The sequence below is a fragment of the Haliotis rufescens genome, unplaced genomic scaffold, assembly GCF_023055435.1.
Source record: "Haliotis rufescens isolate VD_foot unplaced genomic scaffold, xgHalRufe1.0.p SCAF_15, whole genome shotgun sequence".
Lineage (NCBI taxonomy): Eukaryota > Metazoa > Mollusca > Gastropoda > Lepetellida > Haliotidae > Haliotis > Haliotis rufescens.
In genome coordinates this window covers 33358810-33377863 of record NW_025963835.1, presented here as the reverse complement: position 1 = coordinate 33377863, position 19054 = coordinate 33358810, and the positions used below count along the sequence as shown (strand labels likewise).

At 42.4% G+C, this 19054-nt stretch overlaps 1 protein-coding gene across 19 annotated transcripts in view; it reads right to left on the bottom strand.

Annotated features, from left to right (window-relative positions):
* Positions 1-19054, bottom strand: part of LOC124132061 (lysine-specific demethylase 2A-like) — a 51266-nt gene that overhangs the window by 5446 nt on the left and 26766 nt on the right. For all 19 annotated transcript variants that reach the window (XR_007221075.1, XR_007221079.1, XR_007221073.1 and 16 more), the window contains 12 exons: positions 18470-18548; positions 18222-18268; positions 16788-16960; positions 15182-15288; positions 13831-14078; positions 12069-12184; positions 10433-11026; positions 9175-9258; positions 7862-8089; positions 6911-7156; positions 5745-6104; positions 3709-3861 (listed from right to left, as the gene is read on the bottom strand). Coding sequence is in view for 6 of the 19 variants with exons in the window: in XM_046495673.2 (XP_046351629.2) it covers positions 3709-3861; positions 5745-6104; positions 6911-7156; positions 7862-8089; positions 9175-9258; positions 10433-11026; positions 12069-12184; positions 13831-14078; positions 15182-15288; positions 16788-16960; positions 18222-18268; positions 18470-18548 (2435 nt within the window). In the remaining 13 variants the exon portion in view is untranslated. The remainder of the gene's footprint in view (positions 1-3708; positions 3862-5744; positions 6105-6910; positions 7157-7861; positions 8090-9174; positions 9259-10432; positions 11027-12068; positions 12185-13830; positions 14079-15181; positions 15289-16787; positions 16961-18221; positions 18269-18469; positions 18549-19054) is intronic.

Sequence of the window (19054 nt, the reverse complement as noted above, 5' to 3'; positions counted from 1 at the left end):
CAAAATGCATCCTATCCTGGCACAACATATTGGAATGTACCAAATCTTCGGTGGATCGTTACAGCCCTAGTGATGATGATGATGATTATGGTAATGATGATGATGGTAATGATGATGATGATGGTGATGATGATGATGATGGTGACATGACACTATATACAACACAAGATCAGCAACATCAACATACCTCCTGTCTACACACTGACAGCAGCATGCGTCCAACACTACTGTCGCGACATTTTCCGAACAACCACTTATTTCACATTCCAACTGTCAAAGAGAGCCTTCTTTTCTCTATCCCAGAGTACCTGTTTTCTCAAACAAATGCCTTGTACTTATACTTGCTTAACCTGAAGTGTATGTTATCTTTAACATGCTTAACTTGAAGAACCAGATTATCTTAAATACAAAAACGGATTTAATCCAACCTCGTTCTACTGACTGACGTCTGCGTCTGCAGAATCACCTGTATGTTCAGGTATTTGTTTTCTGATTACAGATTAAACAGAAACCAAACTTTCCCAAATGTGTAATTAGACATAAAACAGACTTCAATTTTTATTATTTTGTATTTTATTTTACCTTTTTGGACAATATTCTTTAGAGATTATTTCCAAACTATATGTTTATTTGATTTGATTCTTATTAATATTTTGAAACTACAAAGCATGTATTTACAGGAAACAGGCGCAATATGTCACAGAGTAGAGTGGAACAAGTCAACACAGATTTCCATCTTCATTTCTTCGTATATTTTACCTTTCGGGACAAGAGATTGATTCTAAGAAATATGTTTATGGGATTTTATTTTTATTACAATTTTGAAACTACATTTCTCAATGTTCTATATATTGTAATATTTCTACCTCCTCTGATTCGTAAGGTGGTGACAAGCACAATACTGATAAATACTGGCAGCGACACTATGTACAGCGACACTATGTACAGCGCAAGCTTGCAACAAGCTTCACAATCTCAGCCACACCCTTTCTCTTCCATACCAACCTTCCATTCAACAAGCAATACATGCTACTTTTATATCTAGAAGAAGCGTTTTCTTCTTCACCCTCGCTTTTCACTCATAAATCTTTATAAATGTTATTCAGGCTTGTGGATCTACACAAAGTGTGTATACATGTCCTCTAATTTAAACAGAATACAGAAAATCAAAATATAAGTAAGGTTTTGTAAAATATATATTATTTTGCCTTGTATATTTCTAACTTTTTTCAGCCAGACAAATGTTTTTATTTCACATAAGAGTCAACCCAAAATGCTGTGATTAAAAGCATGCTATCTCTTCTCCATAGCGGTTTTATTTAAGCTAATATATGAAGACATTTATCACAAATAGCTTATCAAACAAATGGCCTTAAAATCAAAATAACTATTTTCTAAAAATCCTGAAATTGTAGGTCATCAAATTTCCATTCACAATTTATGGGGTCTATTTTGCCCATAAAACTCTCATAAAAAAGAATAGAATACTTCGTCTGGCCAAATTAGAGAACTATCCACTTTGATCAGGGAGCATGTCCAGTCTTGTAGCATCTTTCAAACTCTCTCCTCCTTCACCCCGTCTCCGCAACCTTCCTGAGGGCAACTTACATCAACACATCGACAAACTTTCATAAAATATCCATTTGGTGTATGTACAACACAGGTCACACTAAATCAACACAATTATTTACACTCTGCAAATCTTTTGCAAATTTGATAAAAAAAACATATAAATTTGTCTTCACAAAATGCTACCCCTGGTCATTCTGTCGGGGTCTACTTTGTACCTGTAACACAGGTCTACAACTAGGGTGTCACGATATTCCTGCCTCACATATAGATACACCTCGTAATACACGACTCACAATATTGTAGCCACTGTCATACTACTTTGTGCCATTTTGTGGACTGTCTAGCAAGATGTTGTTGCTAGGAACCAGCTTTTATAGTTTGGTGATAGACAGTATGGTAACACAAACTTGAATAGTGATCTGGTCAAGTTATTGCAAAACTTTTCCTCAAATATTACTGTTTGAAAATTAGAAATGTTACTGAAATACAAAACCAAACCATGAATGGTAGGTGGATAATGTGTAATATCGTCCAGGGGTCGATTTAACTAGTGGCCTGTTGGCCTGTGGCCGGTGAAAATTACAAAAGGATTGGTGAAACATAAAGTATTTGTCCGTCTGGTCAAAATTTCCCTATTCTCTGTGTATTTTTAATATTTGTAATTGGACAATGCTCATGAATTACGTAATTTCAATGAGAAAATATTTAGGGGGGATGAGTTCTGGTGAATGGTCAACTCAAAGAAAATCTCGGTAGAGTGACACAACCTACAGCCATTTTGTACAACTATTTGCTCATAAATCGCCACAAAATGAAGCAAATGGAAGCCAAGATTTATTCTCATGAGTACCAAAGATGACGTTTATAGGGGCGCGGAGTTCTAAAATTTCCCCCCTAGGTCACTCAGTCTTGGCCTCCCATACTTAGTTGAAGGCCAGTTGGTTTGGAGAAGGGCCAGTTGGTTTGGAGAAGGGCCAGTTGGTTTGGAGAAGGGCCAGTAAGTTTGGAGAAGGGCCAGTAACTCCTGAAAGGAGCAAGCCCTGCCGGCTACATACAACATTTGTTGTTAAATCTACCCCTGTCGTCAAGTGAAAATCATTGATGCATCAGTGAATCGTGACACCTATTTCTAACACACGGGGTTCAGGCGCCCAGGTCGAGGTGCAGGGCGGATCTAGCATACTCGGAGGACTCTGTCCATACACAGACCTCTTGACACCTCATCAACCTAGATAAAGATAAACTGAGATAAACTGCGGTACAAGTACCGGTAAAGTATGACTGTGATACAACTGTGGTAAGTAGTTTGGTGCTAATACTAACCTAATTTTCTTGCAAGTAAGTTAAGTCTGTAGTAGACGAGCAGGCACAGATCAGGACAGCACATGCAGCTCACATAAACAATCATAACGTGACGCAGGAGTTACTCATTAATGTTATCAAGTCACATATTGTCTGTACAAGTCTGATATTACTGATATCAAGTCACATATTGTCAGTACAAGTCTGATACCAATGTCATCAAGCTATACACATTGTCAGTACAAGTCTGATACCAATGTTATCAAGCTATACACATTGTCAGTACAAGTCTGATACCAATGTCATCAAGCTATACACATTGTCAGTACAAGTCTGATACCAATGTCATCAAGCTATACACGTTGTCAGTACAAGTCTGATACCAATGTTATCAGGCTATACACATTGTCAGTACAAGTCTGATACCAATGTCATCAGGCCACAAATACAAGCCCAAATATCAAAAGCACAAAAACGAACGTACAACCATCTCACAACTGCACAAACCTCAAATTTTAGTAAACATTCAACTCTGCTGCCAAGGGAAGTCTGAAACGAAATAACTGTCTGAACTCGTCTGAACTTGAACGGTATCTGAACTCGAAAATTCTGACGTCCAACATGAATTAAAAACCTTAAACCTCAACATAGCAAAACGTGGAAGGCGAAATCGACATGGCAACCAACACGTCAGATAAGTTTTGTATGATGGATGGCGTGAAACATCTACGTAAGACATCTGCCTGAGACATCCACGTGAGACATCCGTGCCAGGGACAATGAGGATGATGGGTGGGAGGTGGTTTAATCGAGATAACGGCGAGGCAGGACTACCTCTCGGCGGGGACGCTTTCTACTAGGGGCATCGTCATCATCGTCGTCGTCGTCTTCGTCGCTGCTGTCTGTTAACGCCCGTTTGCTGCTCCGACTGATGAACTGAGGAGGAGACTTTGGGATGATGGTAGCTCGCACTTGAGGCAGAACTCTCTGAAAAAATAGGTCATGGGGAGTTTCTAAGCAGTTCAAATCAAATCAAAGATTTATTCATTGCACGACAGGCCTCATGACCAAATACACTTTCGTACAATTCTACATTTGGACACAATCACATAGTATTAATGTCACATGGGCTACAAAGATTTCACTTCATCAGTTGTAAAATTAAAACATGGGACATATACAAATTGACACGACATTGTATGGTTTATCTTTTGATGTAAAAAGCTTCACAAATGTATTGAATTTGCAGTTTGATAATAAAGTTCTTAGATCTCTGTACTGTTTGTCTCCTTGTAAGCAATGTTCCAGCTATATGATGGCGGTCTGTAAATAATCGAGTCTGGACCAGAAAACCCAGTGCTTCACATCATGAGCATCAATCTACTCACTTAGGGTACAATGACATACATCAACCAACTCAGTGAGCCTGACCACCCGATTACGTTAGACGTCTCTTACGACAAGCATAGTCGCCTTTTACAGCAAGCACGGGCTGCTGAGGACCAATTCAAACCCGGATCTTCAAAGGTCTATCTAGACTGCCTATCAGTGGTATTTATTCCCAGGTGATGGAAGAACATACAAAACTGGTGAGGAATTGACTATGCATGTCTCCTGCTTGGCTATTAAACTACCGTATTTGCCTTAAAAAAAGCACCCTGGTCACCTAGAAAATTGACAAAGGGTCACTTATTAAAACCATATACAGATTGAGTGGTGAACAAACCTAGCTCAAACATCCATGAAACTAACACCTTTTGGATAAGTTACCAGGCAACCATACCCCTTCTGCGCTTCTGTTTTCTGTAAAACAATGTGTAATATACAAAAGTATATATGGACTGTAATGTCTGAGTAGTAGTGGTGTAACGATACGGCGATACAGTATTGTATCCCGATGCACAGCCCACGATACGATGCATCGATTTGGAAAGCATGTATCACGATATATACAGTATTTTCATAACACAGTTTTACTTACGTATTTTCTTGAGTATAGTGCGCACTTTTTTTCTCCAAAAGACAGCTGTGTAGAAGGGGGTGCGCATTATACACGAATTAATGAGTTTTGATGTTTTTTCCCCCATGGAAAGACATTACCGTGAGCACGTAACACCGGAAATACCATGTCAACAAATCCATACTAAAGTTCGCAAATTATTCATGTAATTACACTGTCTGGCTAGAAAAAGTGTTCTTTGTATATTTGGACTGAACAAAAAATACAATTTAAACGGTAAATCAACATGTCTGGTGATTTTTTATCTCAAATTTCGAATTTGTACTGACAAAGTTTCTCATCACCCGTTCGTTTGCCGGTCTTCGCTGTAGGGGTACGGTGTTATTTTTTTGTGCGCATAATATTCAAATTTCTTTTTTTTCCAAAATATTAAAACCGCTAGAAGGGGGTGCGCACTATACTCAAGAAAATACGGTACTTTTAAACATGAAATACGTTTAACAGTTTCAAAGCCAGTTTGTTGTTTCAGTAAAACATACTGTATTGCTGACAAGATGCTATAACAGTAAATAAACACCTTATATCTTCTTCAACTGTACTTGTCACATCTTTTAGAGAGCAGAAAGACATCAACTTGGCTTAGCTTGTACCAGTAAACACTGTATAGTGATACGTATCGTATCGCGACCCCTGTATCGCCATACGTATCGTATCGCGACCCTCTCGTATTGTTACACCTCTACTGAGTAGGGGGGGCTTATAAAGATCATATACATATTGGTCCAGAAGTAGAGCGAAGGCACTCATTGGAGCATGGTGCCTAATATGGCGAATACGGTATTTGTCTAACAACCCATACATCAACAGCATGCAGACCTCAAGTCTCAGACGTTTCCAGCATGCATCTTACCTTGACTGTGTCGGACGATTGCAGACGTCTCACATGCTTCAGTCTGTCTCTCTTCAGCGCCCTCTGTTGGCTAACTCGATGTTGGACAAGTTTCTCTCGTTTAATGAGCTTGGGTGGTGTGGGGAGGGGTGTTGGGGAGGGCGTGGGTTTCGGGGGAGCTGGTGTTTCCTTGGATGTGACCCTCTTTCCCTCGACGGCCTTCACTGGCGCCATCTTTGTGTTGTTGTTGTCCAAGGTCGCCTCCAAGGTCACCTCCAACTCGACCTCCTCCTCCTTCACGTCAAGGTCACCCACACTGCTGGCGGACGACCGTCTACTGTCAATTCCTTTAGGTCGGCCGACTGGTTTAGGTGTTTTAGGCTTAAATCAAAATACAACCCTTTACAACTCTAGCAGCTGAATACAACACTAACAAACTCAAAACAGCTATGTTTAAAAACAATTATACAATATTTTCAAGTTTCTTGGATAACACAATTACCATGAAACAAACCCTCCATTTTCACTGACCATCATGAAGTTTCTCTCACAATTTACTGAATTTCCCCCATATTCTTTAACCCCATCAGAAATGTATCTACTGTAACTACACTTGTTGAGAGTTACCTACCTTGAGCTGGCCCCATTTACTTTTGTTATAACACATGATCAGAATTACCTCCCTTGAACTTCCCGTTTGCCCTCGTTACAAGACTTGTTGAGAATTACCTCCCTTGATCTGCCCATTTGAGCAACACAAGCATTCGTCACCACCCGCACCTTTCAGTAAGCTACAAGAAGACTTGTCCCCCTATCGATGAATGTTATTTGCGAAAATACGACAAACCAATCAGAATGTGCGTATGACTTCAAGTACTTCAGTCAAAGAATCCCACAGGAATAATTTTAGATTTAACATATGTCTTGCATTTAAAAATATACCCAACATACAGTTAAACTATACTGTATAATAAAGTCCCAATGTGTTTTCAGTAGCATCAGGAATATATATGATATATGGAGGAAATATACGTGAATCATTACGCAATAAGTTGACAATTCTTTAAGCGATGCCTGTCTGCGCTTAGACGGAACCCAGTCGCAGACGGAGGCATGAGTCGCTATTCGACTTGTCCCGGAATAACACTAGTTGGTCACAAATGCAACACGGGGTCAAAGTTACCTACCTTGAGCTGCCCCTGTTTTCCTTCGTTACAACACTTGGCGCACTCCCAGCTGTTGGGGAGGTCCTCGTTGACGATGCCATCACTGTCTAGAGAGTCGTGCTTCTCCTTGAGACAGGCGGGATGGACGATCTCCCAACAGAGGCTGCACTCCATGACCACTGTCTCCATCTCGTCCGGGTTGTCCTCACTCGCCATCTTGCCGTCCTTCTCACAGATGCAGCAGGTGACAGTGTGCGGCAACACAGGCTGCCAACAGCAGAGATGTGAATATCAGTCAATATCAAGGGCCAACTTTCAGGAAGTTGAAAAAACAGATTCTGTTCATAAAAGTGTAACCTTTATACAGGCTGACCCCTTTCTACAGATTATTTTTCTGTATTAACAGCTTTCATCTTATGATACACTAAAAAATGTTGGAAACAGAAGAACAGAGAGTGTCATCATTCTTAAATGCTCTTCCAAATGTAAGAGATATTGTTGGGACTGAATATGGGGACTGAACTCTGGGGGACAGAACTTAGGGGGACTGAACTCTTGGGGACTGAACATGGGGGGACTGAACTTGGGGGGCTAAACTTTGGGGGACTGAACTCGGGGGGGACTGAACTTTGGGGGACTGAACATGGGGGGACTGAACTTGGGGGCTGAACTTTGGGGGACTGAACTTAGAGGGGACTGAACTTTGGGGGACTGAACTCGGGGGGACTGAACTTAGAGGGGACTGAACTTGGGGGGCTGAACTTAGAGGGGACTGAACTTGGGGGGGCTGAACTTTGGGGGACTGAACTTGGGGGGCTGAACTCGGGGGGACTGAACTTAGAGGAGACTGAACTTGGGGGGCTGAACTTTGGGGGACTGAACTCGGGGGGAACTGAACTCGGGGGACTTAACTCGGAGAGACTGAACACAGGGGGACTGAACTCAGGGGCGACTGAACACAGGGGGACTTACCGCCATACACTTCCTGCTGATACAGGACTGCTTCATCCTGCCAGGGCCCCCGAACTTGCGCATGTCTTTACAGAAGTTGCATTCCCCGCAGTCGGACCTCGTACACGCCTCGCACTTCTTGCACCTTGTGCGTCGCCGCCGGTTTCCAGACGCCACTTTGTTCGCTGTGCTGCCTTTTGGTGTCTTCCCTCCTACGTACGTCGTTGTTGTCTTCAGCTTCTTCACTTTCTGGGGAGCAGGGAAACAAAGAAGGAGTGAAAGAATGAATGATTGTCACAACCAAAACATCAGTTCCATATAATAACAACAACAACAACAACAATTATGATCAATGGATCAATGTGCCCTTATCTTTGTTTTTCATTCTCAGCTCCCTGAGGAGTATACAACCCAAGCTGCCATTAACAACCAGATTACCACTGAATCCTACCGGGTACCCATTCACTGCTGGGTTAGCAGAGGCACGTGCCTAAAGCGACACCACATGTCCTACATGTGCTAGAGTGGGGGGCAGGAATGAATCCCTAGAAACACTCCGGAGTTATGCCGCCAATGGCAGTCACCCCTCCAATTATTCTCCACGACCAAGGTCATTCAACTTCACCTGATTTGTGGCCTGTGTGCTGTGCACAGGACCACGTGCCACCACTAGTCTTGACTGTAGGTGTGACATATGCTTGGATAATAATAATAATAATAATAATAATAATAATAATAATAATAATAATAAAGTCTATTTCTTCAGCGCCATTTCCGTCTACGTAGTCGTTCATAGCCCCTCACACAGGGTCATAGTATAACCAGGGTATTTTGGAAAAAGGTTTTTTATATTTACTTAAATGTAGTTTTACTAAATTGAGCTTTTGGGTAAAATATGGATGCATATGAGAGAAGTGACTGTACAGGGTGAGGGCATAACCCCCAGGGCAAATGATTATTGATTTTGCTTCTCTTAAGTGATAGAGATAACTTTTCATTAGTACGATGAAATTAGTAGAATACGGTCTTGTAGTATAAGGGTCAGAAGGGAAATGAATGGATGAAACAAAAGAGATAAGTCTTTAGTTTTGTCTTGAAAGTGTCCAGAGTTGGAGATAGCCTAATTTCCACTGGAAGGGAATTCCAGATCACAGATGCAGTGTGAGTAAAAGTTCTGTTGCCGAATGCTTTGCGTGAGACCATAGGGACACTAAACCTCGGAGTAACAGTGGTAAATGTTGCTGATGTGGGCGGCAATTGGGCCAACAATGCCCTGGAGTTGGAGGATGGCAGGACAGAGAGTTGACACGGACAGACAGACAGGGACTCAGTACCTTGGTGGTTTCCGGCACCCAGCACGTGGGCTCTCCACTTGCCGCCGCCTTCATGTTGTCGTACTTGTGATCTGCCAGAAGTTGCTGCAATAGAGTGAGTGAGTGTGTCAGTATGGTTTTACGCCGCTTTTAGCAAAATTCCAGCAATATCACGGCGGGGGACACCAGAAATGGGCTTCACATATTGTACCCATGTCGGGAATCGGCGTGACGGGTGAACGCTTTAACCACTAGGCCCTGCAATAGAAGTGGCACCGGAGGTGTTATAACATGCAGCACCACTGTACCAGACAGTTGGATATATATAACAATTATACCAGACAGATTGTTCTCCTACATGTTTCAGCTTTATAGGAGAATAATCCACGTCATGTAATTATTTTGTGAATTTCTTTACATGTGTGAATCTACACACACACAGGTACATGTAATAATGTAATATATGTAATGTAATCAGACTGTCCTTTTTCCTATTCATCAAAAACATAATGGCTACACTGTGAAGGAAGTCTATGGCAATTGTAGAACCAACAACAATAGATGTACGTTATGGTCAGTGATTGAGTTTGGTTTGAGAATTTAAGAAATATTATATACAAAACCTATTATATATTAAACTTAGACGTGAAACCCACAATCATAGTTTTCTAGAACCCACAATCATATGCTTCTAGAACCTACAATCATAGGCTTCTAGAGCCCACAATCATAGGCTTCTAGAACCCACAATCATAGGCTTCTAGAACCTACAATCATAGGCTTCTAGAACCCACAATCATAGGCTTCTAGAACCTACAATCATAGGCTTCTAGAACCCACAATCATAGGCTTCTAGAACCCACAATCATAGGCTTCTAGAAACCATAATCATAGGCTTCTAGAACCCACAATCATAGGCTTCTAGAACCTACAATTATAGGTTTCTAGAACCACAATCAGAGGCTTCTAGAACCCACAATCATAGGCTTCTAGAACCCACAATCATAGGCTTCTAGAACCCACAATCATAGGCTTCTAGAACCCACAATCATAGCTTTCTAGAACCCACAATCATAGGCTTCTACAACCCACAATCATAGGCTTCTAGAACCCACAGCTTTCTAGAACCCACAATCACCCACAATCATAGGTTTCTAGAACCCACAATCATTGGCTGCTAGTACGTCAAAGGGACGCAACTCTTCAAAGCAAACTGCGGCACCTTCAACAACGAGGCAACTCATTTCTGGCAAAAACAGCCCCAAGTTTCATATCTCACCCTGACATCCCTTATCACCGCGTCGGGGTCCAGGAGATCTTTGGGAACCCCCCGTTTGTTGAGCGGTAAGTTCTCCACCTTCTCCACCAGCTTGGCAAGTCCGTCCAACTCATACTTGGTCAAATGTATCCACCGCCTCCCACCATCACTGCTTCTCTTGTCCATGTCACCATTTTCAGCAAAACCATTTTCAGAATGCACCGAGTCTGTTGACAATTTCCGAACTGATCTTGAATTCCTCAACGATTCGTCATCACTTTGTGACTTCTTGATCCCAGAATCATCAATTCTAGTAAGCGGGATGGTGATGCTCTTGGACAGTTTCTGTTCTTCATCCTTCTCCAGCTTGATCTTTGAAAAGTCGACCGGTGAATGTTCTTCTGGGTTCCGGGATGGCGGCCGGGAGTCGGGGTTCCGGGAAGGTGGCCGGGAATCATCGCTGGTGAAGAAGGATCCTGGAGACTCTGGCTGCTCATCGAGGTCGATCTTCTCGGGTTTTTTCAGGTACGATTTCTTGCCCACACATTCCACGTAGCGAGTCAACACGTACCACATGATCTCGTTGTAAAATGGATATCGGAATTTCTGTGGAACCTGATAGGGGAAAACATATCATGATTAAAGCATCATTAACGGGGTTGGTGATAATCTTGACATATATTTCTACAGGGTTCACTCTGGTCTTTAGGAGAAACTGACTGTTCTTTTGACTTGACATATATTTACAGGAAAATACCAGTCCGTAGGTGGGGGTGCGGGGGTAGGGTGAGGGGGTGGTGGTGAGGGTGGGAAGCAATAAAAATTTTGTTTTTGATTTGTGCCACTACAGGTGAGCTGGTATAAAACAAGAGTCATCAGAAAGATGACAGATCCCCCGGCAGCTGTCTGTAAAGTAACCACTAGTAAATGTGCAATTCTCTATGTAATGAGTCAACAGTTGAATGTTCTTTAAGAAGCATACATTGTTTACCCACTGAATGGTTTTCGAATTCTGGCCCGGAAACGAACCCGATCCCCAATGGAGTGTAGGTCCAACTTCTTTCCATAAAAATTGTAAAAAATAAAAATTCGTAATTTTTTTTTATCAAAATGCACCACTTCAGTATGTGCCTGATAGATTTGCCAAGTTTCGATCAAATACACTGAATGGTTTTGGAATTCTGCACCGGAAACGAACCCCATCCCCAATTGAGTCTATGTCCAACTTCATTCCATAAAAAATTAAAAAAATAAAAATTAGAAAAATCCCATAATATCAAAAGGCACCACTTCAGTATGTGCCTGATAGATTTGCCAAGTTTCGATCAAATACACGGAATGGTTTTGGAATTCTGCCCTGGAAAAGGAAATGATTACGGACGGACAGACGGAAGGACAGACAGACTGGCTGATCGCTATATCCCCCCGCATTATATGCCGGGGGGATAAAAAAGGTATAATGTGAGAAGAGATTCTGCATGCTCCATACACTACACCAAGGAGGCAGTCTCACCTAGCTTTAATCTTTAAACTTAATGACTAAAAAATATGCCATTGACATAATCAATGTACATGTTTCTATCAAATCAGCTTAATTATTCAAACACCAATACACAAAATTAATAAAATTTGTGATTTACAAAGGGAGGCAACTCACGTGTGTTTTATCCTCGACGTCGGCCACTCGCAGCTGCTGTAGGATGTTGAAGCTGTGGAGGAAGTTACCTCCAAACACCAGAGAGTCCCGTGGAGTGTACACAGCGTGGATCCAACCTGCAGTTGTCATGACAACAGGTATCAAGATATGTTGGATATTTTAGGGAAAAGCAGGTAAGTTGTTTGTTTGTTGTTTATCACCACACTCAGCAATATTCCAGCTACATGACAGGAAACTATGTCAAGTACATGAAGGGACCCGGTCAGTAACAGTGAATAACAACCCCCATTTTCAGGTCAAAGTTAAAGTTGTTGCAGTTGAAATTAAAGTTAAACCACTAGACCTATCTATATATGTGCCAAGTTTGGTGAAGAAGTATTGTGCAGTTTTCACGATCTGCTCTGGAAACGAGACAATCATAAGTTATTGCCATGGAAACTCGAAAAATAGATTTTTTTAAAATCCCAAATTATCAAAAAGCACCAGTTCACCACTTGACCATAATGTGCCAAGTTTGGATAAAAATACAGTACAGGATTTCCGATCTTCACAAAATGTGTCTGACCGTGGCCGTGACGTCTCATAGAATAGGGTAAGAGTAGCTTCCCTTTGACAAAGGGTTGTTACTCTAGCGGACAGACCGATGGATTGCCGCGAAAGGCAATTAAAAACAATAAATATTGCGTTTTGCGTGGGGTTGGTATATGTTGCTTCGCCGCTGTATTGGCTACTGTCACTGTCCGACTGACACATCACTTACCCTATGACGTAATAAATATTAATGCGCGCATTCCAGGAAAACTCGCAATGTTTCGGTAATGTTTGTGAGAGAGGGAAAGCGATTTTGAAGCACAGAATTAAAGAACGACATTATATGATAAAGAGGTTATCAGGCTTGTGTGTTTGGGGATGGTAAATATCCTGTATTAGGAATAAACACTATGTATTTAGCTCGCCAAACACACTCGCGTGATAACCTCTATGTCCACAACTTGACCCTGTGAGTGAGTGAGGACACGTTGTACTTCACGGCAGCCAGCAATATTACAGCTCGAGTGAGTGAGTGAGTATGGTTTTACACCGCTTTTAGCAATATTCCAGCAATATCACAGCGGGGGACACCAGAAATGGGCTTCACACATTGTACCCATGTTGGGAATCGAACCCGGGTCTTCGGCGTGACGAGCGAACGCTTTAACCACTAGGCTACCCGACCGCCCCTATTACAACTCTAGCAGGACTACCAAGGCAGGACCAGACACGCCTGTGCTTCTGGAATCCAGACACCAGTAAGGACAAGGCACGAAGACACACAGTCACAAGTCACACCTTGTCACCACCCTCGTGCGCCACGCTGGGGTACAGGCGACATATTCTGCCTCCAGCTTGGCTTTTATGCCACTTTTAGAATATTCCGCAATAAAGTACACCACAAACAGGCTTCACACATTGTACCCATTTTGGGAATCAAACCTGGTCCTACGGGGTCATGAGCAAACCCTTCAACCACCAGGCTACCCCACCGCACCTCATAGGGAGACAAGATTCCAACACACACCATGACCCCAACATATTCTCTGACCTGAGTGAGTGAGTGAGTGAGTATGGTTTTACGCCGCTTTTAGCAATATTCCAGCAATATCACGGCGGGGGACACAAGAAATGGGCTTCACACAATGTACCCATGTCGGGAATCGAACCCGGGTCTTCGGATTGACGAGCGAACGCTTTAACCACTAGGCTACCCAACATATTCCCTGACCTGAAGGAATGATGAATGTATCGCCGGCCTGGAGATGGATCTTCTGACATTCCGACACCTGGTCCGGGAGAAATATGTCCCCTTGTTTGGCGGACAGCACCCAGTTTTCGTAGAGCTCCACGTTTGCCTCTGTCGGGGGGATGAGCCAGAATATCTTCTCTCCATGGAGGATGTGGTACCACACGGAGGTGCCGCCGAAGTCGATGTGGAAGTCCGTGTAGCACCCCGCCACACTCATCAAGCAGTACCTGTGGGAGGGGACAAGAGTGAGTGAGTGAGTGAGTGAGTGGGTGGGTGGGTGGGTGGGTGAGTGAGTGAGTGAGTGGGTGGGTGAGTGAGTGAGTGAGTGGGTGGGTGGGTGAGTGAGTGAGTGAGTGAGTGAGTGAGTGAGTGAGTGAGTGGGTGGGTGGGTGGGTGGGTGGGTGGGTGAGTGAGTGAGTGAGTGAGTGAGTGAGTAAGTGAGTGGGTGGGTGGGTGAGTGAGTGAGTGAGTGGGTGGGTGGGTGGGTGAGTTGGTGAGTTGGTGAGAGGGGAAGAGAGAGAGAGAGAGCGAATTGGGGTTATTACTGATTTGAACAATATTTCAGTTATATCATGGCGTTGATTCGGGATGCAAGTCGTGACGTTTACCAATTAGGGTGAAACACTTGAGCATGGGTATGGTGCTGACAAACCTTGAAACATAATCAAAGTGAACCAAAACCTACGATCATAGCAGCATGCAACTTTTCATATTTTTTAATTCATCCTCTTACTTGGAGAGACCCACAGTATAGAAAATGAAAAGAAGACACTATAAGTTGTAGCAGGATCACTCACGGGAACATATGGTTGTATGCGCTATGCGTCTTGCCTCCGGATCGAGGTATAAAACCTAACACAGGAAGCATATAACCCCCGTGTACCCCTCGTGATCCTGCTGCAATGAATTTATCTCGCCTACATGTTTAAATGTGACATTGTAAAAGAATTAACACAAATTCAAAATTGATAGAAAACAGCTGTTCGATTGAGCTGAGGTCAACTTGTGCTATGTCACGTGACTTCCAGTGACTCGGGAAAGTGTGCAGCGTTTTGCTTTGAAGCAGGGTATAAGGGATTCATTCTGCCTCTCAGAGGTCTATGTGCAACCTGTATTGCTCATGGCGGGGTATAAGAGATTTATTCCCTCACTGAGAAAATAAGTACCCTCCAAGGTGGGTTACACAGTATTTTATCAAGATCACATGGACCAACAGATCTCATGATTCTGAAATGGAGGTGAGATAAAGCATTTTTATTTGTTTTGTCATCACCAACCCCAATAATGATTTTAACCCTTTGAATACTGAGTATGCTGTGATGGGTCTTACTTCTGAACTTTAGGGTACTTCATCTTCTCTATGATGTTGGTAGATTCTGTCTGGCAGTCCTTGAGATGCCTCGGCCACACTCGGTCCACCCAGTCCACCTGCCTCACCTGTAGCGACACACATCACACGTAGTAACACAAATACTCCACACATGTAGCGACACACACCACACGTCGTAACACATATACTCCACACATGTAGCGACACACACCACACGTAGTAACACAAATACTCCACACCTGTAGCGACACACACCACATGTAGTAACAACTATACTCCACACATGTAATAACACAAATACTCCACACATGTAGTAACACAAATACTCCACACATGTAGTAACACAAATACTCCACACATGTAGTAACACAAATACTCCACACATGTAGTAACACCTATACTCCACACATGTAGTAACACAAATACTCCACACATGTAGTATCACAAGTACTCCACACATGTAGTAACACAAATACTCCACACATGTAGTAACACAGATACCCCACACATGGTAACACCTATACTCCACACATGTAGTAACACCTATACTCCACACATGTAGTAACACCTATACTCCACACATGTTGTAACACCTATACTCCACACATGTAGTAACACATATACTCCACACATGTAGTAACACCTATACTCCACACATGTAGTAACACAAATACTCCACACATGTAGTATCACAAATACTCCACACATGTAGTATCACAAATACTCCACACATGTAGTAACATATATACTCCACACATGTAGTAACACATATACTCCACACATGTAGTAACACAAGTACTCCACACATGTAGTAACACAAATACTCCACACATGTAGTAACACAGATACCCCACACATGGTAACACCTATACTCCACACATGTAGTAACACCTATACTCCACACATGTAGTAACACCTATACTCCACACATGTAGTAACACCTATACTCCACACATGTTGTAACACCTATACTCCACACATGTAGTAACACATATACTCCACACATGTAGTAACACCTATACTCCACACATGTAGTAACACAAATACTCCACACATGTAGTAACACAGATACTCCACACATGTAGTAACACCTATACTCCACACATGTAGTAACACCTATACTCCACACATGTAGGAACACCTATACTCCACACATGTAGTAACACAAGTACTCCACACATGTAGTAACACAAATACTCCACACATGTAGTAACACAAATACTCCACACATGTAGTAACACCTATACTCCACACATGTAGTAACACCTATACTCCACACATGTAGGAACACCTATACTCCACACATGTAGTAACACAAGTACTCCACACATGTAGTAACACAGATACTCCACACATGTAGTAACGCAGATACTCCACACATGTAGTAACACAGATACTCCACACATGTAGTAACACCTATACTCCACACATGTAGTAACACCTATACTCAACACATGTAGTAACACAAATACTCCACACATGTAGTAACACCTATACTCCACACATGTAGTAACACCTATACTCCACACATGTAGTAACACCTATACTCCACACATGTAGTAACACATATACTCCACACATGAGCTTTGTTACCATGACTACATACCAGCGTGGGGGACTCGACATAGTTCTCCAGCCGCGTATGGCTGAACTCCAGACTGATGACGTTGAGGAGGCGGTCTCGGCTGGTGTTCTCGTAGTACCGCACCCAGTCTTTCATCGTCATCTCAAGACCTTTCTGGGTGTTGACATCCATCACGTCGAGCATACGCCGACTTCCTGCACAAACAATATTCTTCTTCAAGGGACAGAATCATTTCTATCAGGGTGTGGGCCATTAAACAAAGACAACTATTTGTATTGGTGGGTGGGTGGGCCAGTTTCATTACACAAAGACAACTATTTGTATCTTTGGGTGGGCCAGTTTCATTAAACAAAGACAACTATTTGTGTCAGTGGGTGGGTCAGTTTCATTAAACAAAGACAACTATCTATTTCAGTGGGTGGACCAGTTTCATTAAAAAAACAACAAATATTTGTTTCAGTGGGTGGGTCAGTTTCCTTAAACAAAGACAACTATCTATTTCAGTGGGTGGACCAGTTTCCTTAAATAAAGACAACTATTTGTTTCAGATGGTGGGCCAGTTTCCTTAAACAAAGACAACTATTTGTGTCAGTGGGTGGGGCAGTTTCATTAAACAAAGACAACTATTTGTTTCAGATGGTGGGCCAGTTTCATTAAACAAAGACAACTATTTGTTTCAGTGGGTGGGGCAGTTTCATTAAACAAAGACAACTATTTATTTCAGTGGGTGGGCCAGTTTCCTTAAACAAAGACAACTATTTATTTCAGATGATGGGCCATTTTCATTAAACAAAGACAACTATTTGTGTCAGTGGGTGGGGCAGTTTCATTAAACAAAGACAACTATTTATTTCAGATGATGGGCCAGTTTCATTAAACAAAGACAACTATTTATTTCAGATGATGGGCCAGTTTCATTAAACAAAGACAACTATTTGTGTCAGTGGGTGGGGCAGTTTCATTAAACAAAGACAACTATTTATTTCAGTGGGTGGGCCAGTTTCCTTAAACAAAGACAACTATTTGTGTCAGTGGGTGGGTCAGTTTCCTTAAACAAAGACAACTTTTTATTTCAGTGGATGGGCCTGTTTCATTAAACAAAGACAACTATTTGTTTCAGATGGTGGGCCAGTTTCATTAAACAAAGACAACTATTTATTTCAGATGGTGGGCCAGTTTCATTAAACAAAGACAACTATTTGTTTCAGATGGTGGGCCAGTTTCATTAAACAAAGACAACTATTTGTTTCAGATGGTGGGCATGGCAAAGGGCTTTACAACTTTAGTCCAAGTATGGTAATGAAGAAAACCAAGGATAAAGAGCAAAGCATGTCTCATGATCCTGACACATCAAAGGGACACAACCCTGCATATAAGGCAACTGGGCACTTCATAGCCTCCTGCAATATTACATCTGTGGACAGGGAACTTGAACCACTTCTTCATGAGACTCACCGACACACTGTTTAACATCACTGACTTTGAAGTTTTCACTCGGGACCCTGAAAATAATCAGGAGTGAAATTTTGTATCTGTCTTTATATCACGTACATGTGCGTACATGTGCGCACGCACACACGCACGCACACACGCACGCACACACACACTTATATTCTTACATCAACAGACTTTAATCAACAACATAACATGCAGTTTTAATACATAAAATTTGACTCCAAAGAAATTAAATGGACATCACTCACCTCATCCCCAGCCCGGTCTTGTCCTTGAAGAGTATTGGCTGCATCAAGCCATTCTCCTGGACAAACTTCAGGGTGAAGTCTGCAACATGGAGTGAGTGAAGGTTGCCTTGTGTCATAGTGGTACATGAGTGAGTGAGTGAGTGAGGTTTTACGCTGCTTTTAGCAATATTCAAGCAATATCACGGCGGGGGACACCACAAATGGGCTTCACGCATTGTACCCATGTCGGGAATCGAACCCGGGTCTTCTGCGTGACAAGTCAACTCTTTAACCACAAGGCAACACGACCGCCCCCGGGGTAACATGATATAACATTGTTACAGATTGGTCCCTACACAGTGGTACATGATATAACATTGTTACGGACTGGTCCCTACACAGTGGTACATGATATAACATTGTTACGGACTGGTCCCTACACAGTGGTACATGATATAACATTGTTACGGACTGGTCCCTACACAGTGGTACATGATATAACATTGTTACGGACTGGTCCCTACACAGTGGTACATGATATAACATTGTTACGGACTGGTCCCTACACTGTGGACCCGTGAAGATCCGGGGTAGAATGGGTGGGTC